Below are 27,117 nucleotides of genomic sequence, written 5' to 3'. Positions count from 1 at the left end.
CAGATGGCGCTGACACGAGTGTTCGCGAAATCATCGACAAAAGAAAGCCGAAACTGGCCTAAGCCCTACAATTTATCCATTGAAAATCGAACCTTGCAATAACACGTGCTCCAATGCGAACCAGGGGATGAGAATGGCAAATGAAATACTTCTACGAGTCAAATACCTCTTCTTCGCTGTATCATATTTCCTTTGTCATCTCCAAATATCTGTGTCTCATATTGAGTTTGTTATTTATCGTCAGCGAGTTCTTGGCGACCGATAACGGTGCAGCCAGCCTGTAGATGTGGGATGGCAACGAATTCGTTACATTTTAGCTTTTTAATGATCGATATAGTCATCAATCATTTCCAGTAAAGACCGGATAGCGGGTACAAGCACTGATCGCTATTCCTATGCAACCGATCTCGATTTTATTACAGATTTGCGATTTTCGGAAAGATGCGACTAGATCAATATTATTCTTAATGACACGTATTAAAATTGTAAGGCCCTCTTTTTATATTATATCCCATAAGTACGAATAATTTCCGATGCAGTTATTCAATATCAAAACGATTTCTATATATCCCACTAGAACACGATTTTAGATTCAAACTAACATCAAAACAAATTTAATATAATCAATAACTCATGTCGGTGAGTAAATATCATTAAAAAGTTCTCCAACGAGCTATGACAAACCACATTTTATTGCATACATTACACCATCAAGCAAGTGTCAGCATTTTGCGTCAGATACAAATGTCAGATTGTGTTCAGATCCATGTGTAGCGACGTAAACTTTGGTGGGGGGTTCCCGGTTGTGCAAAGGAAAGGTTCATTTCCGGAGAATCACACGTGTTTGCAAACGATTCGACTATATCAAGACTATATGCATTTGTTTTTACCAAGATTTTTAAGGAGAAAGGACAATTTTACACATACACATATCAAATCATCACGATGCCTTTATACTTATATCCAAAATCTCCTTTTAAACATAACAGTGAAATACGTGCCGAACTGCAAAATGAAATGCTTAGGTTAATTGGTCATGTCGATGATACGGTCTTCAACGATGTTCAGGTAATCATTACTCAACGTCGCCTTCCACCGATTTTATCGCAATTACCGTACTGTGGAATGAAAGAGAATTGTGGAATTACACACCCTTGACATCACTGTTTGATTAATTGACTTAATCGACTCTCTTGTCGACTTGTGCAAATTATGCGAATATGTTCAATGCAAGAAATTAACTCAACCACGAAAGTCATGAGTATGTTCCTACCATGCAAAAATTTTCACGCAATCGTGATGAATTAATAATTTCCTCAGGCTAGGTTGGATTGTTTGTGCTCCTGGCTCTGCAGTACTCCAAAAACCACAACTTTCAGAGTCAATAATTTAGTCGCAGATACTGAGACTGTTGTAAAAGAGATCACAAAGGAACTCTCTCAGGTAATATTTATCTTGATACTCAAATAAGTTTCGTCCTAACTCAATCTTCAATATCCTTTCAAGTTTTCATTTAAACGAACAACTTTGATTATTCAGATTGGACCAACTTTTAAGGTCCGTACAAATCGATATTTTCCTGAATTAATCGTTGTTAGCTGCTGTGATACTACTGTGGAGCTCAATTTCCAATATCTGCCCAAAGAAATTATTGTTGATTCGATATGCGGTACAGCAGTTCTGAGAGGTGCCCATGTATTTGCTCCTGGTGTTATGGGGATTCCGCAAGGTAAGAGAAGCTTCATTACTGCCTGAATTCAGAACCAAAAAAAAAAACAACTAAGCAAAACGTGAGTGAGTTCATAAACTAAGCACCCGTAGGAAATGAAGTGGAACCCTTTGAACAGGCTTACAAGTTGGAGACACGGTGAGTGTCTATGCAGATTTGACTGGAGATTGTAAAAAAGGATTCAACAAACGCTATGTGAGTCCCTACAAAGTATTTCTTGGTAATGGTGTCTTGAGAATAACAAGAAATGCTTTGTTTGGCGCAACTGTAAAAAGTCCCAGGTATGATGTAAAATGGATAAAATTTTGTCACTGATGTACAATTCGCAGAAGAATGGTTATACGGTTTTTTTCTTCCAATTCAGAGAAACCGTTAGGGACCACTCACTTAGTATACCATAATGATATTACAGCGGGATTGCGGTATTCATGACAGATGTTGTGTCTCGTTTACCCAGTTTGAGCGACTCCGTGCTCTCTAAGGGTTCAGCATTACTGCAGAACTTACCATCTATAATTTGCAGTCGTGTTCTCAATCCATTGTCGGATGAAATTATTCTTGACATGTGCGCTGCTCCTGGCAATAAAACTACTCACATTTCTGACCTTATGAAAGGCTCGGTAATACATAATTTGTAGTAATTACGATATGCAAGCAAGAATGACGCTGTAATTGCTGTATCGAAATAGAGTTTCAATTATTTAATTCTTTCAGGGAACCATCGTAGCCTTAGAGAAGATAAAATCCAAAGTAGAACGAATGAGAATTCAATGCAATGAGTTCCGTGCTACAAATATTCAAATATTCTGTTTCGATTCAACAAAAGCTGTAAGTGAAGTGAAGGAGAAAATATTTTCCAACGGGCCTCCTTACAATGCGGAATCTTTCGATCGAATTCTACTTGATGTTCCTTGTAGCGCTCTAGGGCAAAGGCCTCAACTCACAAACCCAATTACAGTTGCACAAATCAATTCCTATGTACCTTTACAAAGGAAATTATTCTCTGCGGTTGGTTGAAGTTTATTTAGAACATTGAATAGAATAATAGAAATAATAGAATAATAGAATAATAGAATTAAAACGTTCAATAGAATATCTGTTACAATTATTAACAAAAACATTTCTATGATAGGCCGTTCAACTGCTCAAGTTTGGTGGAGTCTTGGTGTACAGTACTTGTACAATAACAGTAGGTGAGAACGAGGGTATTGTTTCTTGGGCATTGAGAACATATCCGTACTTGCGACTAGAATCAGTACGAAAAAATTTGTGTTCTCTTGGATTACCACACATTGGTGCATCAGGAATGGAGATCTCTGGACTGACCTCTGAAGAATCAAAAAATCTGTGTAGATTTGGAGTGGAAAGTGATAGTGTAGGATTTTTTATAGCGTGTTTTGTTAAAACAATTGCAGAAACTTGAATTAAACTACTGCTGACGTTATGTACTGATATACTTCTTAGTGCACTAAGTAAATAAATTTTCAATATTTTTGACTATCCAGGTAACCAAGTCCAGGCAACCAAGGTATCTGCAAAAAGTCAATTCCACTAGTTGCAATTGTCATTGCTTTTTCGCCGAGTAATTGCTATACAAGGTTTGCTTGCGTTAAGTGGATGTTTTGTTGACAATTTATGTTTAGAAGAATTGCTCTAATTTTGATCACTTTGAGCAATTGCGGACACACGATGTTTTGATACTGCTGGCAATACTTTGCAAGCGTTGTCATTTCATTGTGAATAATGAGAATGCATAACAACTAACTTACTTTGAGGGACTTCAATTCTCAAAAATGTTGAAACTTCCTTCAGTGTAGGAATCTTCGTTTGTTATCACTGGTTGCAGAATATTAGCTTCCAGCTTTATTTCAGTAGGTATGAGCATTGCACCGTCATTACGGGAGTAACAATCGGCTTTGTACCTATTGATATAATCAATTTATATTACACCGATATTGTAATCAATGCTGAGATTTACTCAAGATTCGTATAATACTTGTGCATAGGTGCAATTCGTATGAACCCCACAAGACGGCCACGAACTTCACTCGCACCATTTTGTATTGGAAATTGACCAATGTTCAGAGTAATTTGTAAAGACTGTTTCCCCTTAACTGGTATAACTAGTTCTGGCGGAGTTACCTAGTAAAAAATTATTCATTGCCGTTGAAACTTCCGTAAGTAATCTATGATACATAGCAAAATTTTTTCCTTACTCTGAACACACAATAGTCTGGGGTTCCATAGTAAGGTGTCATGGCGATTTCTAGATCAGTTTCTCTATCAACAGTTTGTTCACTCCAGTCGGTTGTTGTTAGTTCAGTTTCAGTAATGTACTCCACAGAATCCTCGTTACAATTATTTGTTCCAACACTAATTTCCAAATTACTGTCTGTATTCCGATAGAAAACCTTATTACGTGATGCAAGACTTTCATAACAGCATCTGTGCCAGGAAGAGATTAATATGGGTTGTTTACTATGTATGGCTTTTCAGTAAAAACTAGAAAACGTTTGGAATAGCTGTCCAGTTAAGAGATTGAATACATACGAAGTTTGAGTCCAAGGAGTTTCATCTTGGGATTGAAATAAGTTACTTTCAACCGTCACCGAACTTCTGAGACTATCACATTTGCCATAATCCAGTATATCTTGTTCTGACTTTTCTATCACCGAATCGGAAGTCTTTATCAAGTCTGTACACGTTGGATTGGAAATTTCATTTGCAAGTGGGCTAAACATTTGCAAGGTGATGTTGAAAGGTATAGAATCCTTGGTCACCTCAGAGTCAATCACATAACTCTGCCAATTTATGGCGAGCATTACAGTGCTTGTATTTTCAACTATTATTCTTCGTGTTACTTTCTCGGTCTCAAAATTTACAGTTCCAAATCTATGGTCCAAAATTAATTTTTACCATGCGATTAATTACGTAGATTTAAACATAGATACAAGGGTGTAATAAATTATATAATTTATACTTGGTACCTCACTGTAGGTGTCTCATGTATTCCATTTTTACAGATAGGGTATGTTACAGGTGATCCAATAACTTCAATACAAACACCAAAGATATAATCAGGCAAGCCAGCAATAGATACCACAATTTCGTCAATGTAAACTCCCCAAGTGTCAGCGTAGACGTAAATGTCAACAGGAACTGTTTCGTAAGGAGCAAGAGGACCATCCGTAGGTTCTATTACCAAAACAATGCCTTGGACTGGTGGCTTAATGTCGTCCCAATAATTCTCTATTAAATTCAGATTTTTCCAGGAGTAAAAAATTATGTTATGATAAACAAGTATCTTACAATTTTCTGATCAACAAGTCAAGCGATGGTAAAGAATAACAAAAAATAAATACAAACATCTAAACTAGAATGGGTTCGTTTTAGGAATGTTTTTGTCTCCTGATTTTGGTAGAACGGTTTTATGATGTTGAATACACAAAAAAATTATGAGAATTTTTCTTGGTTTTACATTGATGAATAATGACGAACCTTATAATGAAACGTAATGCCAATAACTTTTTAACTCTTCACTGTTTGCTTAAAAGATTAAATATTGCAATGAAAGTTACGTATCATCCATCAATTTCAATGATGTAGAAAAAAAAAAAATTTGACGCTCATATTCCAATATTCTGACATATTATACATTACTTGATTTATGCCCCATTACAGTGGCATATGTAGAATTAATTACATCCTCTGGTTCCAATTCTTTCGTATGCTTAGTAGGGCCAAATTGTTTTGAAGATAGAGAAAATGATGATGCAGCTGGAGTTTCATTGCGGATTACGAATGTTCTTTTTTCCACTAATGAATTACGTATTACAAGGATTACTAAAAGCAGTGTTCAAACATTTCACAACACAAATGAATGAAATAATCTTTCATGCTCTATTGATTTTGTATTGAAATTTCCCAAAACTAGAGAGTAATCGAAAAATTAGACACTGATATTTTACCTGTTCGTAAAGGCAAGTTAGTGAATTCTATTGCCAAAGGTTGCATAATGGGAGGAACAACTGTTTTATAAAAAGGGACTATGGGTTGTGGTTTACGTAGAGAAATAAATTCATCAGGTCTGTCGACAGTCCAAACGATGCCTTTCAACAAGCTTTCCCAGCTTCGCGGTTCGCATAAATCCTCGTTTTCGGATTCAGCAGTTAATGTAATGCTATTTTCAAGTTTCATTTCTTTAACAAATTTGTTTTGTGCTTCAGCACTCTCATTTTTCTGGAATATATTGTGATGGTTTTATAAATGTTGATGAAGTCATCAAATAATTAGCTGGCCTAAAATTCCAAACTAATAAAAAATTCTAATCATGAATCTTACATCAAGTTTTTTTTTTGGTGGAGATGGATTTTCAATAGACGAGACTAGTGATGTATTGTCGATATCTACATTTTCTGGGCCAACCGCAGTGGTTGCGATTACCTGTCCAGCATCCAAATTTATGTTCTTCAATTCCTGTTCCTCTTCAATTTTGGAATGTCGATTCATTTTCAAGTTCTAAGCTAGACAAACCGATGATTTTAATTGTCTATTAACTGTTTTGCAACATGCGTAAGCAATGGCTACACTGTACAATTTTGTATTTATAAACTGCAATGTTTGACGAATTATTAACTAGTTCCACTTTGAGATTCAACTAATATGAGATGTGTAATAGAGTCGAAAACTGCGACTTACGTTTAAATTAAGTGCAGATGTATGACCAGCCTTGTGCCACTCAACACGTATTGAATCAACACATGGAGATGGGATGGCGTTCGGTGGCGGTAAAAAAAGAAAAGTAACAAACAAGGCATCAATGGTACATTGAAGTCCAAGCATAATGGGATCTTGGCGACCCCCGACAAAACACGGGATATACAAATCCTCAATTACCCCCTGACAAAAGAGTACAAATAGTGATTCAACAAAAGAAATATTGTACGATAGATGTACGAAAGATATCTCACAGTGTTCGTCGGCAAGCAGATCACTTCGATCATAGCTGTGTCAGTTGGAGGAATCAAACCCTCCTTTGGATTGAAATATACTTCCATTCTACACCCATCTTTCTCTGGTGGTAGTCCCCAGGCATAGGACACAGGTTTACAGGTCAAATTTCGTAGCGTTAATAAGTATGTTTGCTTTATACCAACATATAATGATCTGTGACAAGTTATTTTTGTTACATTAACCGAAGTGATCATTTTTGTGAAAAGTAGGACATACACCAACAGTTTTTAGTCGCTAGTACACCTTCAAATCACTATAATGTATTGCCCAATCATTTATTAATTTAAAAAAAGATATCCTACCGCCTATTACAACATAATATAATTAACACTACCTTTCAGGGATTAGAATTGCTGTATTCGACATTTGGTGATGAAAGTCAAGTGTAGGAACGGCTGGTGCAGTTGTATCTATTTCATGATTCTGCGCTATGCTAAGAGATGCATTCCAAAGAATGCCAGACTAAATTTAAAATTATAAACGATTAGGTCCATTAAAATGAACATTGGAAATTGAACACGCATAAGTAATGATCAAGGAGAGAAGATTAACGATTCTACGGTATAATATTTTATGTCTCTTACTTCTTTGCAATCATCAACGCACTTGACATCATTCGTCCCATAAATCAATACATTGTCAGCCGCTGTGCCGAACTCATCAAAAGTGTTTTGAATCGCACACACTGAACCTGAGGGTGAATAGTAATCTATATTCGTAATTTCCTCTGCAGCCTCCTCTGAGAATCTGAAATATAAATCTTGGTGATCAAAAAACTTTTACAGCGACGTAATTTTGTCGTTGTGAATAGTCAAGGGAAAAACGTCATTTTCAACAGAGAGACGTTCAGTATTTTAGTCACCTTGTTTTACTATCCATTTTCTGCACAATACCAACATCTAAACCATCCTCTGGAAGGATACAGCATGCCCAGACCTCAACATCAGCGACTAAAATGTCCACAGTCTTGAATGTTTAATCATATATTAGTAAGTTTCTTTTCAACATTATTGGCAACTTACAATTGAACAGTTCCTGCGCTTTTCACGAGATTCTGTAATTCTGAAATTACAATTCTTTGGTATGGACGCCAAAGGTATATCCTCGATGTATAGCCTGAACCACAGTTATACGAGTGTTTTATAAAACAGATATTTAGGATCACTGCCATTCACATTAAAAAAAAGCCAATACAATATTGGATTATTAAAAATTTGTGAGGAAACTATCATTTCTGTTGAGTCTTCATGCCTTCTTACCGTAAAGTAGTACAATATTCACCAGGCTCCACATCATTCATCTGTACAACAACTTTGAAAAATGTTATTGAATTTGCATTCAGAGAACCCATGACTGGTTGAATAGTCAGGTTTTCCGTTGGTAGATGTGACCAGCTGTTCTTTGGATCAGATGTAGAACATATTGCTGACTGCTTTTCCCATCGATAGAACATTTCCATGTCACTTGAGAATATTCCAAAGTCAGAGTTTAGTATTAGAAATTGCATGGATACTCTTTTCTAAATCCTTTTGCTGATAGCTTATGATTTTTTTATTATCATATTAGGTATTTAATAATTCAACAATAAACTATTTGATTTGTTTTTATTGCAACTCACCTATTATTTATAAGGAAAATAGGTTTCTCTAAAACATCACCTGAAACTATGCTAGCCATATTTAGACGGTAATCAACCGAAGTTACGTTGTTGTCTTCAGGGGAGCAACATATTTCCATATTCTGAAAGTATTTCCGTGATTAGAATCGTTATTGTCTCTTCAAGGTTATTTACAATCTTGTTTTAATATCTCAGTAGTACACTGACGTACATCCCCAAAGCGAATAAAGTCGGGGTCGTACCAGACCCCATCTCCCATGAGTTCTATCGGATGAACAGCATGATTGTCACAAAGTATATATAACTTATCGACCTAAAAAAATTATGAAGTACAATTATTATATGTAAATCACATAAATTTAAGAAGTTCCCAGAAAAACAAACTTGATATTTAATTCATCTAACTTGTTGCGAAATCCCATATTACGGTATAGATGATATTGTGTACTAATTACTTGCATGCCGTATGACTCAGGACAAAAATATGTACGAATATCTACGTATTCACCAGTTTTTAGTGTAAAATATACTGGCCATACAGCAAAAGGCGGTATAAGAATCATATTACAATCCATAATATCCTGAAACACATAATTTATTAATTAAACTTGGGAGAAAGAATGAAAAAAACAATTCAGTCCAATTAAAATTAACTTGCATCAAGATTCATTGTACACCAATCGATCTCACTCATGATAAAAAATTTTCCATCACCACCATCATTAACAAATTGTCTCGATATAATGGTTCGCTCGCCGATAAAGCACTTTCCACATTCAAAATTTGCTCCTAAGTTCAGGGTACATCTAACAAGTTTGCCGTTGTCATATTTTCCAATATTTGCACAAGTTCCAGTGAGCTAAATTGTAACAATGGTTTCTATTGAGTCACGGAAACGTAAATTTCTAACTGAAACGACCAAAGTTATAGGACCTGTTCCCTGGGTATTTTGAGCTTCTCTTCTTCGGTAATACTTAAGAAAGATGACCTATTTTGTTCTATATCCGTGGCGATGGATTGAGAACATGACGAAGATTCATACAAAGTTTTCACAACTTTTGGAAAGTATATATTCAGATTAGTTACATAGTTAAGGTTGAGGGCAAGCCTACTTTTTTTTGGTGACATGTGAAATTCAGAAAGAATACCTCTCAGCAGAGGCGGATCTCGATACCCATGCATTTTTATGCATACTGTTTTTCCTGGATATACGTTTATTATCAGAGATTCTTCTGGATCTTCGATAACATCACATCGAAATAGAACCGTTAACTTAATGTGCATGCCAGGTGCAATTTTTTGCGTTTTCATAGCTGCTGTGTTGAGGAGAACAGTAAATTTCGAATTAGGTAATCTTCTTTCAATTTTATACATGGCCGTAGAATTGCCGACATTTTTTAGCAGCACAATCTTCTAAAACAATACATATACAATTTTATTCCTTAGATTAACTCTGCCATTACTTTTATGAATGCACACCTTATACAGTTTATTGTACTGAAAATTGTGAAAAAGTAGTTCTTCTGGTTCCGCAATCAAAACTCTTTTGGTGTATTCTGATCTGATTATACTTCTTTTACGAACAGCCATCCTTGTGGTTGTCGATCTTTCTCGAGTTCTCACATTTCTGACAATCGTTCTTAGACAAATGAGTACAATCACTATGTAACTATATTTTTAACTCGATAATCAGACTTGAATTCGGGTTGCTTTATATTTTTTGCATCCGTTCAACCACATATGTAATGAAATTAAACATGAATTCTTTAGTCAACAAATACCTTGATTTTTGCTCAAACTCAGTATCAAATCTGCTAACTTGAGACACGATTGTTGGCAATAATTTTTCATCTAATAATGAGTCTCTGCTGTTGTACAATCTTTTTTTCATACGGATTCTATCTGTCTCATGCAGTCGAAAATCTATAATCAACCAACATAAAGAAATCTAAATATGTAGACCACATCGAAGAAGCATATAAAGAGGCCAAGAATATACTGAATAAGTTGAATCTTAGTTATCGTACTGGTTCGTCTTACTTATAAAAATCCTTGCAAATCAAGGTTTGTTCAATTCATCGTCATATACTTTGGACTTAGAATTGTACAATATTGTGAAAATTACAATAAACCTGTACAACACTCGTGAGTTGCAGGTAAGAGGTCATCTGATTGCAGAAGAGGATATTTTTTTACAATATCTGGATGTAAATCAATGTACAGTGGATGACGTTTCAAGCGTATTATTTCCATGGCTCTGTCGTTTGACATAATCCTCTCATCTCTGCACAGCTGATATCCTTGAGATTTCATTATCTGCATTTCAGCATACTCTATGTCATCGTGAATCCTTTTATGACGAACCATTTCCTATTTATAAAATGAAGGCAAGAAAAGATAAAGGAAACAATATTTTAACTGTCCTCAGAAAAATGTATTTAAAATAGAGTATTTTTCATTTCAAAACGAGTTAAACGTTTTCCGTTTACCGTCTGTATTTGCTCAGCCATTTCTTTCATCTCTGAATTTTGTCGGCATGACTTTGAGAGGTTCATTGACATTTGCCAAGTTGCAGCATTGACTTGAAATGTATTTTGAAAGATTTCTCGCACGAGACATCCCATTTCTGGAATAATATCATTCTCATTACATGGTATCAAAGGTAAGGGTTCCATATTGTCTAGATGATGACTTTCTGATTCAATGAGGAATAAACGGAAACATAATGACATCAGCTGTTTAATCAAATCAATTCTGTATGAAGTCTTCTTTTGTTAAACGTATATTAGACCAGTGAATAAACTAGTTTTATAATAGATGATACACGAGCGATATTACGTAATTAGATACTTAAAAAAGTTGAAAACATCAGGGATATCGTATTAATTTTGTAGATATTGTTTATTTCAAAAAAAAAAACAATTGCTATATAAAGATGTATTATGATAATATTATGTACAGAAGTCATGTAAGTAAAATACTAGGATCTTACATTTCATGGAAACTTGCAACCTTCCTGCATCCACACAATCCGCACATATGTACGTAAATACCGTAGTTACTATTAATATTTGATCGCATATTTGCAATCAATCAATTAGATGAAAAACTGGTTACTGTACGCTTAATCCAAATTTAACTGCATGAGACAGAACTGGATGTGACCATGACTTATGCGCACATATCAAAATACCAATAACTCCAACTTTATCATGTTGACCACATTAAAAAATGGGCCCGATCCTCAAACCTGCGCATAAGCACCTATTTGTATAGACATGACAAAAACCTTTATCATTAATACAGCAGTATTTAAAATTAATATATGTGTAACTTATATGTTCCACACAGTTTGTATTTGCTCAAAATATGTTAGAGAACGTATACAAGTAACGGCAGAGAATTTACAGAAGTGGACAAGGTGGACAAGGTGGACAAGTAAGGGATACCGAATAAGTAATGAGATGAAATTTTTCCGGTTAAGTAAAATGGGTAAGCTGTTCGATTCTGTTGTCAAGAACATTTCGAATAGGAAACTAACTGTGCGTTTCTGACCATGTAAAGCAGGATATGTGTTGTAAATGATTATTAAATAGCCGAAAAAGCCACGAGAAAGGAAGGAAATCTGTATACATGTGCACCAATGATGTTCTTGCTCACAAAATGAAAATGGAAAGAAAAAAATATCAATGAAAGGAAAGTCTAAAATATTACATGTTCTCAGTTAAATCAAGTTTAGGCGTACGGGACTAGTACATAGGTACAGTTGAAAATTGGTTTCATACCATTTTGATGTCACTACACCACATTTTTTGTACCGGTTTTCATCCAGTACAAAATATACAACTGAATGTGCTGCTGCGTTATTTACATGTTTACTAAATATACTCAAATTAATTATCCATCTAGGAAAATAATTTTCAAACGATGTTCAATATGATTAATATAAAATCCTAGTGTATACTTTACTAATCTAAAAATACAATGCTTCGCAAATCTATGGATATAGCGATAATAATAATATTAATTTTAAAATGTTATTTGCTCGACGGCAGATGCGGCTGTATGTTTATACATAAAAGACATAGAAACTCAAGAGTGAGCAAGTACCGTTACACATTGAGACATGAACTTCTAAAACATAATATCAATTAAATCTATAAGCCTAGATTGTCTTATTTGATACTTGTTTTTACAAAACTCCAACCACACAATCATTATTATACCTGTCTGGTCAACCGAAATGTCTATCATATTTTTACCATACGAAGTGAACGTATTTCTACATATGTACAACCCTTGCATGTTACCCTTTTGTTAACACAGATTCCAAGGCATAACACTGTACTGGGTTTAAAATTCTTCAACTCTTCACTTATGTCAATGTACGAAATTCCATTCACTTGTCCAGTTCTAAAGCTGCATACTGCTCTTCATCTACTTCAGTCATCATTAAATGTCCATCCGGCAATAATAGTACCACTCGGCGAGTGCCACCTGTGAACCACAACATATTTTAATCGTTTCACACTTGACTGTAAGTAATGATAAACTTTCAGAAAACTGTTTCTTAAAAATCATAAGTATTCATAGGTAGAATATGAAAATCCAAAAAAGCTTCTGTCATTGCTGGGTGCATCTGTCAAGCGTTTTGAATCTTACTTATTATAAAGACTGTACATTTTCATTTGAACATTACTATTCTTGTTGTACTGTACATAAGGTATGTGTTTGCAAATAATTATTGTAATACCATGCATATTTAATGAGTAGTAAGATCTTGAAGTAAAAGATAAACACCCGAATATGTTTTTACAACATGTAAAACGTCTTGTGACACCTAGAAATAATTACCTGGTGTAGGTTCATCAGCTTGTACAACTTGCGCAACAACCTGAGCTTGCCCATCAGCATCTTCCTGCCCTGCTGGAACAGCTGTGCCATTATTATCCATAATAGACATTACCATTTGACTATCAGAGGATTCAGCATCTCCTTCTTTGACGTAGAACTGAGGGGTGAGATTCACTTGATCCGGCATTAGTTGGGCAACAGCCTCAGCCACTGCGTGGTCTAATGTCAACACGGAACCATCATCACCTTGTTGCTCAGTCGTGACATAGACACACTGCTGTTCGCCATCAGCACCTTGCGTAACCAGTAAGGTTTGACCGTCTTCACCTTGACTAGTCACTTGATAAACCACACCATCTTCACTGGTTATAGTTACCAAACCAGAGGTATCCTCAGCGACCTTTTTATCATCGTCAACTTTGGTGTCAGTCTTTTCATCAGTCGAAACCGGAGAAGCAGTAACAGAAGTCGACACTGTAGCTGCAGGTGAAGTTATAGCCATCGTAGAAATTACAGCAGCTGTGGTAGTTGGAGTTGTAGTCAAAGACGTAACAGCCGGAATTTCGGTTACTGACGTTGATTCTGTCAGCGAAGTTGACGCAGAGGTAGTCATTGCCGTTACAGCGGGCGGAGCACTGTCATCCAGACAAGGAAGGTCTGGAGCAGCAGTTGCAGCAACAGCTACGTCCGATAAGTTAATTTGCGTTGCTTCGCTAGTCTGGACAATAGTGCCCGTCGTTCCACCTGGGCTCATCTCTACCCTCATAATGCCAGTTCCTTCGGTAAGAGAATCTAGCGACGGTAAAACCAGTTCAGCACTTGCTGTAGTTGTGGTTGTTGTTGTAGTAGTCGTATCGACTATGTCGCTTTTAGCGTCTGCAACAACAGCAGTTGTGGTGGTGGTTGTGCTGGTTGTAACAACCGCATCACTAGTAGCAACAGCAGCGACAGCAACGGTACCACTTGTAGTTTGCGGAGTTGCAGCTGGGGTAGGCTCAGGTGTTTGTTCGGCAGGCTGTTCCACCGGCTCTCCATCCGGACCCACGATGCGACCTGTCAGAGGACAGAGTGTGAAGGGACGGGGCGGGCTATCGGGTTCAATGGGAGGAATTGGCCCTGAATCAAGAGAAGGTTCGGGCTCACCGTCACTGCTACTCTCTTCAGAACCAACTTCGTGAAATTCCATATGCAAACCATCCCCGTCGGCGAGCTTACTTTCTTTCGGTTTGTTGGCACCAGGCGTTACGGACGCTGCTTCACCAGTTTTGCCTCTTCCACGTCCTGGAGTTCCGCGGGCACCGGCCAAGAGACCACGAACAGGTTTGTGCACTCCAGCTGCTTCCTGTGCTTTCTTCTTAGCCATCAATAATTTTTGCTGAGGTGAAAGCAGCGACTGTTGTTTAGCAAGCTGAGGCCTTGGTCCTTGTTTAGCTTGAGGACTGCCTACAGTTTTCTGCATCTGTTTTGGTTGGGCGCTAAGTACAGTGTACTTCGGCTTTACTTGCGTCATACCAGGACTAGGACTACTTGCGGATGTAGGGCTTTGCACGGCTCCAGTGGAGGGACGCTTCTGAAGGATTTGTCTACTTTGCTGTCCCTGTAATTGCTTGGGTGCTGGAGCTCTGACTGGAGTACGAAGTGTAGATCCCAATATACTAGTAGGTGTCGTACCTCGAAGTGGTGTTCTGGCTAGCAATGGGCGGTTAACGCCACGCTGTGCGGTTCCTAGGTTGCCTCGTATTCCAGCACTCATTCTGGGCTGCAATCCCATTGTTGGTAGGTTTGGCACAGCGGTAACAACATGGATTTGTTGTAGTTGGTTGACCTCAGGCTTTGGTTGAATCTTGATAGGCTCTTGTTTCTGTACCATTGTATTTACGGCCTTTGGAGAAGATCCTTTAGATACTATCTTCATTTGAGTTACGACTTGGCTACCATCGGGCTTTGAGACAACTTTCACTGGCGTTATAGTGGAAGTAGGTTGTCCAGCAGAAAGAACTTGTTTACGGACCACGCCAGAAGCGTCGCGATTTTGTACCATTAGGACACCTTGTGTAGTCGGGGATCCTTTAACGCCAAGCTTACCACTTGGTGATGAATCCAGTTTTATTATACCATCTTTCCTTGACATTACATAGACTCCAGACGTTAGGTTTGGCATTTGTTTCGGGTCAACTTTAACGACGCCTTTAGCACTGGCTACTAGGACTGGAGTTTGACCAGATTTTGGTGCCTCTGGTGACTGTAGGCCTAAAGAAGTTGCAAGATCAGTTCCTGAGACAACTGCACGATTTGATCCATTTGATTGTGCAGTTGCTCGATTGAACGCTCGCTGTATAACGTCACTACGGCCCATCGATTCATCTTCAGAGTCTCCTGACCAATCATCGTCACTACCGGTATCAGTTTTCATTCGTTTTGCATTAACGCTGCTAGCTTCTTCTGAATCGCTATCCGAAAATGTATTGCGTCTCTTTCCTAGCACTGTAAAAACATTCTCGTCAAATTTTACACGTAATATGTATACATGACTGAAGGTATTCGGCTAACAATTGTGACTCACGTTCGCTCTCTTCATCTTTCATCGAACCGCACCACTGTCTGACTTGGTTCATAGCCTTGGACTTACTAGATCGCATAGGTCTCCTACAAATCAAATAACAGGTTGTGAACTTTGTTGACACCATATTACATGACCTTCTGATGGTCAGTTTCAATGAGCAGAATAGAACTGTCGTAAACACAGACACTTACGTTGCTTGAGCAGCACTACTCGGCCCAGGTTTGCCAGATTCAGGCTTAGGAGTTGGTTTTTGTGCAGGCAGGGAAGGTCGAGCTGCGGCTGACTTTAGCGCAGCCGCTTGCTGCTGTGCTGCTTTGAGTTCTTTCTGCTTGGCGAGACTTCGCTCAAACTCATCAAGAAGATGTTTGCATGCTTCCATATTCTCCGCTGGTTCCCACGTGGTTTGCTCACTACAACAATTTTGAAACGATTGACTGTATAAACAATTGAATACCTTCGTATAAAAGGAAAATAAGTCAATTAAATCTGACAATTCATAGAGCAATAAAGTAGATAATTTAGTAGTACAAAAACTTGATAAATCTCCACATGTCACATTTTAGTAACAACTTACTGTGGAAATCCTTCCCATTTCAGCAAATATTCGAAGCATTTTTTCTTTGGATTAAATCGTTTGGCCAAAATTCTTTCAACGACATATTCTTCATCGCTTGAATCGCCATCCTCTTCACCAGGCAGCTTAGCAGGTTTCATCTATAATGTGTAGGTCATAAATAATCGTGTCACAGTTCAGTTCAGTCAACTTTCTCCAGGAGGGTCAGAACTATTTCAATCCTCGAATTATAAATTCATCTCATTCACTCCGTATTTCTCTCTTACCTTACGCTTCATTGGAGGCTTTAACTGCGGTACCTCTTTCTTCTCTTGCTCACCCACAATCTGTTCAGAAACCTTCACCAAAGTTTTTGTCTCAACTGGTTTGGCAACTTCCTTCTTAGACTCTGCCACTTCGTCAGGTTGCCCATTCCGAATTACTTTGCGAACTATCATTCGCTTTACTCCTGATTGTACAAATTCATTTCAATATTATCACCCTCACTATGCAACAATATTATTGGGGAATTTTTTTCCAAGATATACTCAAAAGATTAAAGTTTTAAGATGATTCGCATAAATGAAATAAAGACATATATGTTTATATTGTAAATCGTTATAATTACCTTCAGGATTAACAGTAGTCTGTTGACGCACGGATACTTCTTGCATTTTAGCATTGCTGATTTTCGTAAATGTTTGGATAGTTTTTCCAGCTGCGATCCAAGAATCTCTAATGTGAGTATCCATTTTACACCATTTCTGATACAATTTCCATGAATTGGCCGCATCCCTGTCGGTGCCTTCCTGCTGTATTTGTGAATCCTTCCAAAGGAGGAATGCCCATACTTGTGCCTTTTGTTCATTCTGTAAAGTTTATCATTTTCGTTTTTTTTTTTATTCTAAAAATTAGGATTCAATAATATACAGTTTATTTAATAGCGAAGTTATTAACAGGTATAGTGTTTTGATAGACTTGAATACTAACGTTACTATTTTCACGAAAATGTGACACTTTGGAGCATGCCCCTTCGGTAGTGCGATGCTCCTGGAATTCTTCGATAAAGTGAAACACAGAATGACATTGACCGCAGACTAGTACGTCGAGCTTTCCCATTTCCTCTTGCGCCACTGAATAAAATGGCAATCGATTAAGTCAAATACTTTACAATGTCTAGGCTTTACGAGTTTTTGAAAGAAAAAATATTGGGTATAGGATTTATATTCCGTACACTATGATGACAAAGGAAATGGAACCAGTAAAATACCAAAATATTGGTACAAAGTCTGAAAAATTACAGTGGAAGATGAATCTATGTTTCTTTCTATCGTCTTAAATGGAATCTTTACTAAGGTGGTCCGTATTTAGGGATTAGTCGAATTTATTATACGTCATCTCCCAAATCGGCTCCAAATAGTTTAAAAACAACATGCTATTTTCTTTAGATTTTCATCTCACTCTCACAGGCAGGAGTTAGAGATGAGATAAAAGTCTAAAAAAGTTAAGGTACTGTTTTTAAATTATTTGGAAGTGATTTGAAAGGGGCAACTGATAGGAAATTCGTCCAAGGCCTGAATAAGGGTCACCTTAATCTTTACAAGGGAAAAAAAGGAGTATTTATCGAAATGTGGTATGTAAGTAGTGACGATTTGATTGATGAAATGTTTATGCTATAAGTAAATGTAGATCATCTCTACACTGGAAAACCAGGTATATAGCCTAAATGAAACTGTTTGACATAGGAATGTGGGTAACGATTGATCAGGGATATAAATCTCAGTCAAGTATACATTGTAGAAAAGATTCAAACGAGGTATAAACACAAGGATCTTATTGACAATTCAATTTCAGGTATAAATTTTAACCATTGAAATATAAAAATTTTATAGTAGAAAGTATTATATTTTTCCATGTATAAAATTGCGAAAACCATGTTTTGACAGCATTAGAAAAATCTTGTGGTTAAATCTACAAAGGCGCATACTCAGTTTTGAACCAAAATTACAGTACCAAATACCATTACAGTGTATTCAACATCGATTGAAATTGATAAATTGGTTAAAGGAAATATAGCACAGCTGTAGAAAATTCGATACAATTTATATCTTTTGAATAATGAATTTTGATTGTATAAACAGGTCTTGTGATAGATAACGTATCTCAGAAAAGTGAAGTATCCGACTTCGATTTGACAAAGTAACTCGTAAAATTTATTGCATATTCTTTCAAATAAAAAATATCGACTATTACTTTTAGTGCACGAGTCCTGAAACCACTATTCTTGGTTTCAATTTACAACTTTCACATCGAGTGAATGCTGCACTAAACATCACCAAGCTGTCAAACAAGATGACTTTGTGAATCAACGGAATTATTGTTATTAGCTAATTGTAAGTCGGGTATATTTGGTGAATTTTTTCATGGACTTTTAAAATTGATCCTATATATTACATTAGACTCGTCAAGTTTGTTGTGTATTCCTGGAAATATTGGGGTGTTGGAAAATTATAAAATTTTTTTTTAGTCTTACTATTGTGATTGCGATAAGACATCCCAAATATCAAGTTTTTGGGAAGCCTTTTCGATTAAATGTATTCGAGTAAAAACTGACCCTATCAGCCACAAGCATCAAAACAATTAAAAGAATGGAGATATTTATCAATAATCAGTTATCCGAAACTGAACTGAAAATTGCTAAACTTATATGTGGCTGAAATTAGTAACTTTAACATACAACGAGATGTTGAAACCAGAACTACTATTTTGTATCGTCAGAATAACTGGAGAAGTTCAATTTACAAAATTTGAGATATTTGATGCTGTGTTACGGTTTACTTAATTTCGCGTTATCCCAAAGTTGCAAAATAACAAATTTTTGAAAAATTCATGATTACAATACCATTACGAACTTGAATCTGATAAACTTATTGGGATTGAAATGGAATTAAACCTCAGAAAAAAGTAATTAGAAACCCAGTCTCATTGATATTGTAGAAACAACTGAACTTTACTCGAATTGCTTTAAAGTGAGCCTACCTGGTTGCATCAAGAATAGCGAGTTGCCTCAAGAAGAGCGGAAAGTGAATTGCTGCGAGCCTTGTACGTTATAGAATACCGGAGCACCAGGTTCTTGAAAATGATGTACCACCGTGCTGCCTGGTCTATTATGTGTATGCGTGTATAAATGAAAGTTAGAGTTACCTTTGATCGCAGCAGGATTTTTGTTTATGGCTGCAGGGCCATCACCTCCCTCCATCTTGCGACTAGTGTCTTTGAATCTTCTTGCGGACGATTATTTTCTAGAATAAATTCTTGGTTTAACAAATAGAGATGAAGATTTTTATCTCGTCGTTGTAACACTGCTAGCAAAATTTTATTTTTGATAAGAACAAGGGAACAAGTAATTGTCCGTGTATAACATATATTGTTGAAAATCATAATATCTTGATAAATTTATACTTTGCAGCTAGTGTATGTGCTCAGAAAAGAAATACGGAACGTCGCCGCATTCGGATACACAATTGGTTAAAATGAAACCAAAACAGTGTGAAAAATGTGCAAGGCATAATGGGGTTTGAACGAAATCCGACATTCCCGCATAAAAGTGGTCAAGGAGGTTGGGGAGCGTGGTAGAGTCGAATGAACGCGACAACCAGTGGCGTAAAATTTCGCTGGATTTTTATGATATGAGAGCCGAGGAGAATAAATACCCGGTTGTAAAGCGTGGGTCTTTCGGGCCTATTGAACGGCGTTGTTTGAGCGCACGATGTTTTAATAGAATCTGTAATCCGAGGTTAAATTCGATGATTTTAATCGGGATGCCATTGCCGCCGCTGCAGCAACACACGACTATGAATTTCTACAGTCCGTCCACCGTCCACGAGCAAGCCGATCCTCGTCAAGATGGCTCTTCCACCATAAAAACTATCGCGGTAATCAGGGAATCACTTCCCCTCTTGACAAATATATATTTTCGAACACACTTGTCCGATAAATGATAAATGTCGATTGGGGGACTTTTTATTTGAGAAAAACTTACGCGCGTTAATTAAATACGATCCGGCGTATAATAATCGTATGTTGAAGCTACGATATTATAGAAAATTCCCGTCAATCCTCAGGACAAAAACAGCGATCGCGTCTGGCGACGGTGGCGCCAAACGCTAGTATCGCTCACCCGCCACGGCGGCACAATAATTTTGGCGGGAATGTATTCCTTCTTTGTTTGAAAACACGACTACGAAATTTGGAGAATTTTTTCAGGCGTATACGCAACTCAAAGTATTTACCGCGACGTTTATAACGTGAAAAAATTCATCGCTCAATGTACAAGAGCTTATTTTATTCGGCATTCGAAGAAACTCGTTTGAATCTCCCGCTGGTGAAGCCGGATCCGCAAGTGCGTAGTCCAAGTACATAAGTTGATAATTTCGATTTGCTAGAATCTTGATTGGAATATTCGAGTTTGCGCTTTGAAAATCAATAGCCGTTGAAAATTATTTTTAAGAATTATTTTTCACGTCGTTCGTGGTTCAACCACTGAATAATCCCAGTATATTTAGTCATTAAAACCGCTCTGTCCAAAAGATACGCACACATTACGTAGTACTTAAATTATCTCGATAGGTATGTACAAGCTGGATGATATGATATGTCTATACATGTAATTACCAAAATGTTATTGTTTTACTCCACGTCCCGGCATTTCAAAAATAAACATCTATTGCGAGAAATTAAGTATTTGACTATACTTTCGCGCCAGTTCAACGCATCGTATCTGGCGTCGGTTATCCGTTATTATTGTTGTTATTAATATGTGTTATTGTTATTATCACTATTATCACCCATTTCTTACCATAAACCAGGGAGTACACCTAAAATGAATAAAACAATCTTTCAAGAATTTTTTCACCGCCATATTGGCATGCCTTGCGATATAAACAAATATAACCTTCGTTTACTACTAACCAAAGTTGCTAATAATGTCTCTGATCACATTTGTTCTTTTATTGTGTAATGCACAGAGTAAATAAAGTGAAATAAAGGCTTCGATCGCTTCCGATTTACGAAAACGACATTATTATTTGGGAAATAAATTACGATCCGTCCATTTCCTACGTTATAGTACGAAAATTTTTCCAACCTTCGAATTAACCTCATAGCTCCGAAATTTACTTGATTCGCGCCAACCTGCGCGCTAATGCTTACTTATTTTTCACAGCATCTTGTTTAATATTTAGAATAAATCAAGGACAGGTAGAGAATTGAAATCTTCGTCAAAACCTCAAATGCCATAAAATTTGAGGTTATCAAACACACATGAGTCGGTGTGACAATTCTTTTATTGATATTTTTTCAAATGCAGATGAAGTCATGATCAAAATTTATCAAATCAGGTTCAACACATCATTTCTATCGAAATTAATACACGTCAGTGGACTAAGTTCGTCAAAGATTTTTTACCTCCAAGTCTGCGATACTTTTTGATTTGTCAATTCGATTACAAAATCTTGTGTACATTTCTTCATTTTTGAGCTGAGGCGAGCATTTGTGTAGAAAGTAAGGAAGCTTATGCGTAATCAATATCCGAGCTGTAAGATTGATTTGAATATGGATAAAAATCTTATTATTCTTACATTAACTAAATTAATTGCAATCTACACCAACCACCTTACATGTTAGATTTATTCAAACCATGGCTGACGAGGATGACGGAAAGGAATATCGGTGGGAAACAGGATATGAGAAAACATGGTACGCTATTCAGAACCCTGATTAATTTTTATCGATAATTGTTTGATTGAGATGTCGGTAATTGCTTAGCAACCAAATTAAGACTTTTACTCAATGAATTTACCGTGCTTGCAGTTACCAAACATTACAAAAGACTGCACCTGAGGTTCGAATTGATTGAGATTGAAAATTTACAATCTTAATAATACTGAATTTCCATAATGAGCAGATGTGGATCAATACAATAATTAGCCTAAGATTTGCATACATATTTTAGGCTTACGCATAATTTACCAGGTTTCACTCATCCTCCAAAAACTGTCTATTATAACTTGATATTAACAGCGATTTGAATTTACAATTATGCTTGATTAATCAGAAATTCACAGCCAAATCAACCAATTTAAAGATCAAACCATTTTTTCTTTGGTAAATTGGCTAATTTTTTTACATACAAGCATATTAGTACTGTGTATCTATCATTTTTTAGGGAGGCGATCAAGGAAGACGACGATGGCTTGTTGGAAGGGGCGGTGGCAGACATTATTCAAAGAGCGAAGAGGAAACGTCAGTCGGAAAGACATGGCGGTGCAAGGCTGGGAATGATGAGACATCTTTACATTGTTCTAGACTGTTCCGAAGCTATGTCTAATCAGGATTTGAAACCAACGAGATTACGTTGTTCTATAAAAGTAGGTTGACATGAACGTAACTATCTTGAAAAACCAACAGTAGTCTGGCAGTTTTATTGTTTGGGAAGATTCAGTTAAAATCTACATCATTCTCCTCAGTATGCACAATCCACATTTTCTTCATCAGTCATGTCGAGCTTCAGCATTCAATTTGTACTTGATGAATTTGTTCAATAACTCTAAATCATTTTCGAAAAAAAAAAAAAAAATTTTTTACATCTGGTACAATAATGAGAATTTAAGTAGCGTAAGTTTGAAGTTTTCGTATGCCACAGCAAGTTGATATATTTTGGACTTTGCAGACAGAAAATACTTGTGAAAATTAGTTTCGAGTGTGAAAAGTCAAGGAATTTTATTTAATTGAAAGAAAAATTTTATTTCAGCTTTTGGAAGATTTCATTGATGAATTCTTTGATCAAAATCCTATAAGTCAACTAGGTTTGATAATAACGAGAAATAAACGGGCTGAGAAATTGAGCGAACTTGCCGGAAACCCAAAGAAACACATCAAGGTATTGCACTATACTTAAATATCATTTGAATCATCAAGAATCTCTAACCACTTGTTCTTGTATTATTAACGATCATATAGCCCCCACAATAGTGGAGATTTTCTGATGGAAAGCATTTTGCAGTGTGTGGATTTCGTCCATTCAAATCAGAGTTTCTTTATTAGGTTTATATCAATGTCGATCAACTTTTTTCCTGAACTTTATTGTCACACTTAGCAAACTTACCTTTTTCTATCTCAGGAATTGAAGGGCTTGCATCTTACAGCTCTGACGGGTGAACCATCGATTCAAAACTCTCTAGAACTGGCACTAAAATCCCTGAAATTGCTGCCGTCGCATGCAAGTAGGGAAATTCTTGTGCTGATGGGTTCGCTAACTACCTGTGACCCAGGGGATATTAACACTACGATTGAAGTACGTCATGGTATCATAATTCGTGATATTGTAGGGCATTTTTTAAAAACAATGCTCGTGATGTTCTCATAATCAGCTTACAATTCTACTTACAGATTTTGAAATCTGAAGGAGTGCGCTGTAGTGTGATAGGATTAGCTGCTGAATTGCATATCTGTAAACGTTTGGCTACCGCGACTGGTGGCGATCACGGAGTTGTTTTGGACGATAAGCATTTCAAAGAACAATTGAGCATTCATGTAGATCCACCAGCAGCTGCTACCAGATTAGACTCGGCTCTGGTGAAGATGGGTTTCCCTCATCATGCATTGCATTCAACCACTGAAACCCCAATGACGATGTGCATGTGGCAAGTAGTATTTCTTGTAATTCTTGAAGACTACTTCACAGTCAAAATAAGTTTCTTTGATCATTACTAATACTATTCTTATTATGTTATTATTTAAACAACGGTATTATGTACCTGTATTATGATTGTTTCAATTTTTATTTTCTATTCCTTCATTCAGCCACGTTGAAAGTTCAGAAGAAGACAGTAAACTTGTGACGACTGGATACTTATGTCCACAATGTCTGAGTAAACATTGCGAATTACCGGTCGAATGTCGAGCATGTGGACTGACCCTTGTATCAGCTCCACATTTGGCTCGTTCTTATCACCATTTATTTCCGGTTGAAAACTATAAAGAAGTAACTTACGAAGGTTCTCCTTCCATATGCTACGGGTGTAGAAGAGTCCTTACTCAATTAGACAAGAAGGTGAGTTACAATCGATTGCAGGTTTCACAATAGTTTTCTTATTTTCCTAAAAGTACCTTGTAAGCACTCTAAGCCTGAAGGTTTTCTCTATATGTACTTTTAAGCACACCATTTGCCCCTCAAAACTACCTATTTTGGGCAGCTTGTCCTGTTCTTTCAATTTTTATTAGCATTTCACTAGCTGGTTACGTCCAAATTTTTAACTAAGTGCACAGGTTTCAATCACGAAAAAGAGAATAAGAGCCGTGTTCGACATGCAATTTCTATTAAAAACATGCTAAAACATTTTGGTTTCAAGCAAAAATACAGAAATGGCATAACATCTACGAAATCGCTATAGTAATACTTCGATTTCATGTCATATCTTTACTTTTCTGAAAAAGCAAAATGTTCTAGCATATTCTTATTCTGACTTGTAAGTCGAATGTGGCTGTTATGCTTTTTTCGCATTGAAGATCTGTGGACTTTGATATTTGGATATATCTAAGTTCACATCGAAATTAAATATAACATCATCTCAAATGTTTTCTTTCGCTGGAACTGCGCAAAGATTTTACAATCCTAACAACCACCTATTTTCATAAATTATCCCCTATTTTCCCCTAAATTATCCGTGTTGAGCGCTATGAAATGTAGGATTGGCAAAATTATTCATTATATAGGTATATAAATGTTGTATTTTACTTCATGGAGATGTTCATTCTGATACTTGAAACTCAAAAGCTATGGTTTTATTGTTTCAGGTATACATGTGCGGTAAATGCCAGCAAGGCTTTTGTTTGGACTGTGAAATTTTTATTCACGAAACACTCCACACCTGTCCTGGATGTGCAACGAATCCTGATACGTTTCAGATATCTTCAGAGAAGATTTCAATCAATTAGAGTAAAAAAGTAAATGTGTTGATCCACATCGATACTTGGTTTTTATACTTATCAGACTTAATTTATCCTTAGACTTAAGCGAACTGATAAAATAAAAATGAAAAAAAATGTAACAAAATTTTTTTGTAACAACGGCTTGCATTTTTACAGTTTTGATTAAAAAAAAAATCCATAGTATTGCTTATACTTTAGTATTTACTTTGAAGTACTCAGTTAATTTTTAGCAGGGCACTGGTCCGTAGAATGCGATTGAGAGCTCTTCAATGCACATTTTGATTGATCCTTTTCAGCTGTAAACAAGACAATTGCATTGCGCAATGAGCTCGAACACGCGTTCAATAACAGAGGTTCTGACCTTGCGAGCAATGGAGCTGGTGAACTAATCACGAGTTGGTTTCGCGGAGAATTCATGACTTGAAATCCTCTTTTTCATTCTTGCTGAATATCGCCATCACTAACGTTGGAAGAATGTAACAAACTTAATTTTTCAAAGCATTAAACATCTTGTTTCAAGGTTTAACTCTCCGCGAGTGGCTTCCGTTGGGTTTTACATGAATGTAATCATATTGGCAACGCATTGCAAAACATTCGCGCAATGTTTATTGACTGAGAAATTCTTGAACCGTTAAAGTACCAAGAAATGCTGCTGACATCGATCGTGCCTATAGTACGATTCCAACGATTTGCTTTCGAGTCAAGTATTTCAGGTTTTATTCCACACGTTCGTTACAAGGAAAAATAAATCAAACGTCATCTCGAAATTTTATTTCCAAGAAAGCTTAAAAGTCTCAAAACTGAATCTATGGAATAAATAATAATACAAGTCGTTTAACGCGTATAGCGAAAAAGGATGAACCATAAATTTTTTTTAAGATTAGCTGTCAGTAAAATGGTTTTTAATATTAGGGAAACAAATAAATATCCCAACATAAAGACTATTAGAAAAATATTTTATCTTTACACGAGTTTGTATGTGAGAATTCGTGAATTTGTGATACCATCTTTTGATGACATTAAGTTAAAGTTTCTGCAGCTGGATTTTCCAAGGATATTACATGAATATTTTGTCAAACAGTCGAGGGATATTGTCGTGTTTTTAAAAACTTTAGAAGTATTCTTCGCTTGTGATTGTGCAAAACTTGGATAACAACTGAGCAAACTACAATGAATCCGACAGTAGAGACAATTTGGCAGTCGCGATCTATTTGTTCACATCTAAGAAGTTGGTCCAATGTTCACACGTTAATCTGCTGTCGATTTGAATTTTATTTATTATTTGACTAACTTGACCTACTTTAAAAATTTTTTGTTTCACGAAGTACCATAAAAAATTAACGCAACTGGTGAACATTTTTTAGCATAGTTTTCCAGAAATTTTCAAAGAAACGTTGGTTTATTCGTATGAAAGTCAGACTTTTTCTCAGTCATAAAGAATCGAAGCATCCGATATTCACACAGAGAAATGCATAAACTCGTAAAATTCGGTGTGCATCAATACGAAGAGAATGTAATTTTAGTTGGTACTCTCGTGTCTGCAGCTTCCAGCACTTCAGTTTGACTCATGCAGGTAGCGTTATTTATAAATTTTTTTTTTTCATTAACCTTTAGCCTGGTTGACGTCACTTTCAACAGAGATGATCTCTGCTTTAAGTAACTATCCTTGTACTTTTCGGCCATGTCAGTTCAGAGAACCTCATTAGAATTTAGAATTGGCTTAATTTGAAATTGAAAATCAGACACTAATCCTTTTCCAAAATTTTTGCATTCTACGTTTCGTGAAACGATTACGT

At 36.4% G+C, this 27,117-nt stretch overlaps 4 protein-coding genes and 1 long non-coding RNA gene across 11 annotated transcripts; 2 read left to right on the top strand and 3 right to left on the bottom strand.

The window, feature by feature from the left end:
- Positions 1–22: 22 nt before the first annotated feature.
- LOC124220645 (tRNA (cytosine(72)-C(5))-methyltransferase NSUN6) lies at positions 23–3,229 on the top strand. 2 transcript variants are annotated; one of them, XM_046629835.2, is made up of 7 exons: positions 23–1,068; positions 1,321–1,443; positions 1,558–1,729; positions 1,848–2,010; positions 2,142–2,349; positions 2,444–2,737; positions 2,862–3,229. In XM_046629835.2, the coding sequence occupies exons 1-7, from the start codon at positions 946–948 to the stop codon at positions 3,150–3,152; spliced, it is 1,374 nt and encodes a 457-aa protein (XP_046485791.1). In that variant the 5' UTR covers positions 23–945; the 3' UTR covers positions 3,153–3,229. The 2 variants fall into 2 exon arrangements, with proteins under 2 accessions (XP_046485791.1, XP_046485790.1); XM_046629834.2 differs by having other exon boundaries at positions 24–1,068; positions 1,540–1,729.
- LOC124220644 (uncharacterized) lies at positions 3,088–5,796 on the bottom strand. Its single transcript, XM_069136779.1, has 7 exons — positions 5,390–5,796; positions 4,717–4,978; positions 4,280–4,621; positions 3,946–4,174; positions 3,726–3,871; positions 3,499–3,651; positions 3,088–3,261 (listed from the first exon to the last, which is right to left on the bottom strand). Exons 1-6 carry the CDS (start codon positions 5,403–5,405, stop codon positions 3,510–3,512), a joined length of 1,137 nt encoding a protein of 378 aa, XP_068992880.1. The 5' UTR covers positions 5,406–5,796; the 3' UTR covers positions 3,088–3,261; positions 3,499–3,509.
- Positions 5,797–11,242: 5,446 nt separating this feature from the next.
- On the bottom strand, positions 11,243–20,489 carry Chro (chromator). Of its 4 annotated transcripts, XM_069136083.1 has the most exons (11): positions 20,044–20,366; positions 19,535–19,632; positions 17,321–17,463; positions 16,959–17,199; positions 16,618–16,799; positions 16,352–16,491; positions 15,969–16,187; positions 15,778–15,860; positions 14,430–15,698; positions 13,215–14,267; positions 11,243–12,857 (listed from the first exon to the last, which is right to left on the bottom strand). In XM_069136083.1, the coding sequence occupies exons 2-11, from the start codon at positions 19,587–19,589 to the stop codon at positions 12,760–12,762; spliced, it is 3,483 nt and encodes a 1,160-aa protein (XP_068992184.1). In that variant the 5' UTR covers positions 19,590–19,632; positions 20,044–20,366; the 3' UTR covers positions 11,243–12,759. The 4 variants fall into 4 exon arrangements, with proteins under 4 accessions (XP_068992184.1, XP_068992183.1, XP_046482732.1 ...); XM_069136082.1 differs by lacking the exon at positions 20,044–20,366 and adding an exon at positions 20,373–20,489 and having other exon boundaries at positions 13,215–15,698; XM_046626776.1 differs by having other exon boundaries at positions 13,215–15,698.
- Ssl1 (general transcription factor IIH subunit 2 Ssl1) lies at positions 20,239–25,482 on the top strand. 3 transcript variants are annotated; one of them, XM_046626789.2, is made up of 8 exons: positions 20,239–20,265; positions 22,016–22,087; positions 22,557–22,758; positions 23,142–23,270; positions 23,511–23,684; positions 23,780–24,033; positions 24,194–24,443; positions 25,187–25,482. In XM_046626789.2, the coding sequence occupies exons 2-8, from the start codon at positions 22,029–22,031 to the stop codon at positions 25,325–25,327; spliced, it is 1,209 nt and encodes a 402-aa protein (XP_046482745.1). In that variant the 5' UTR covers positions 20,239–20,265; positions 22,016–22,028; the 3' UTR covers positions 25,328–25,482. The 3 variants fall into 3 exon arrangements, with proteins under 3 accessions (XP_046482745.1, XP_046482746.1, XP_046482744.1); XM_046626790.2 differs by lacking the exon at positions 20,239–20,265 and adding an exon at positions 20,847–20,959; XM_046626788.2 differs by lacking the exon at positions 20,239–20,265 and adding an exon at positions 21,204–21,457 and having other exon boundaries at positions 25,187–25,481.
- LOC124219363 (uncharacterized) lies at positions 25,250–25,901 on the bottom strand. Its single transcript, XR_006883370.1, has 2 exons — positions 25,683–25,901; positions 25,250–25,617 (listed from the first exon to the last, which is right to left on the bottom strand). It is a non-coding gene; the product is annotated as an uncharacterized lncRNA (long non-coding RNA).
- Positions 25,902–27,117: the final 1,216 nt, after the last annotated feature.

The sequence above is a fragment of the Neodiprion pinetum genome, chromosome 5 (genome assembly GCF_021155775.2).
Source record: "Neodiprion pinetum isolate iyNeoPine1 chromosome 5, iyNeoPine1.2, whole genome shotgun sequence".
Taxonomy (NCBI): Eukaryota; Metazoa; Arthropoda; class Insecta; order Hymenoptera; family Diprionidae; genus Neodiprion; species Neodiprion pinetum.
Note: the sequence above shows the minus strand (reverse complement) of the source record. Positions and strands in the feature narration are given on the sequence as shown.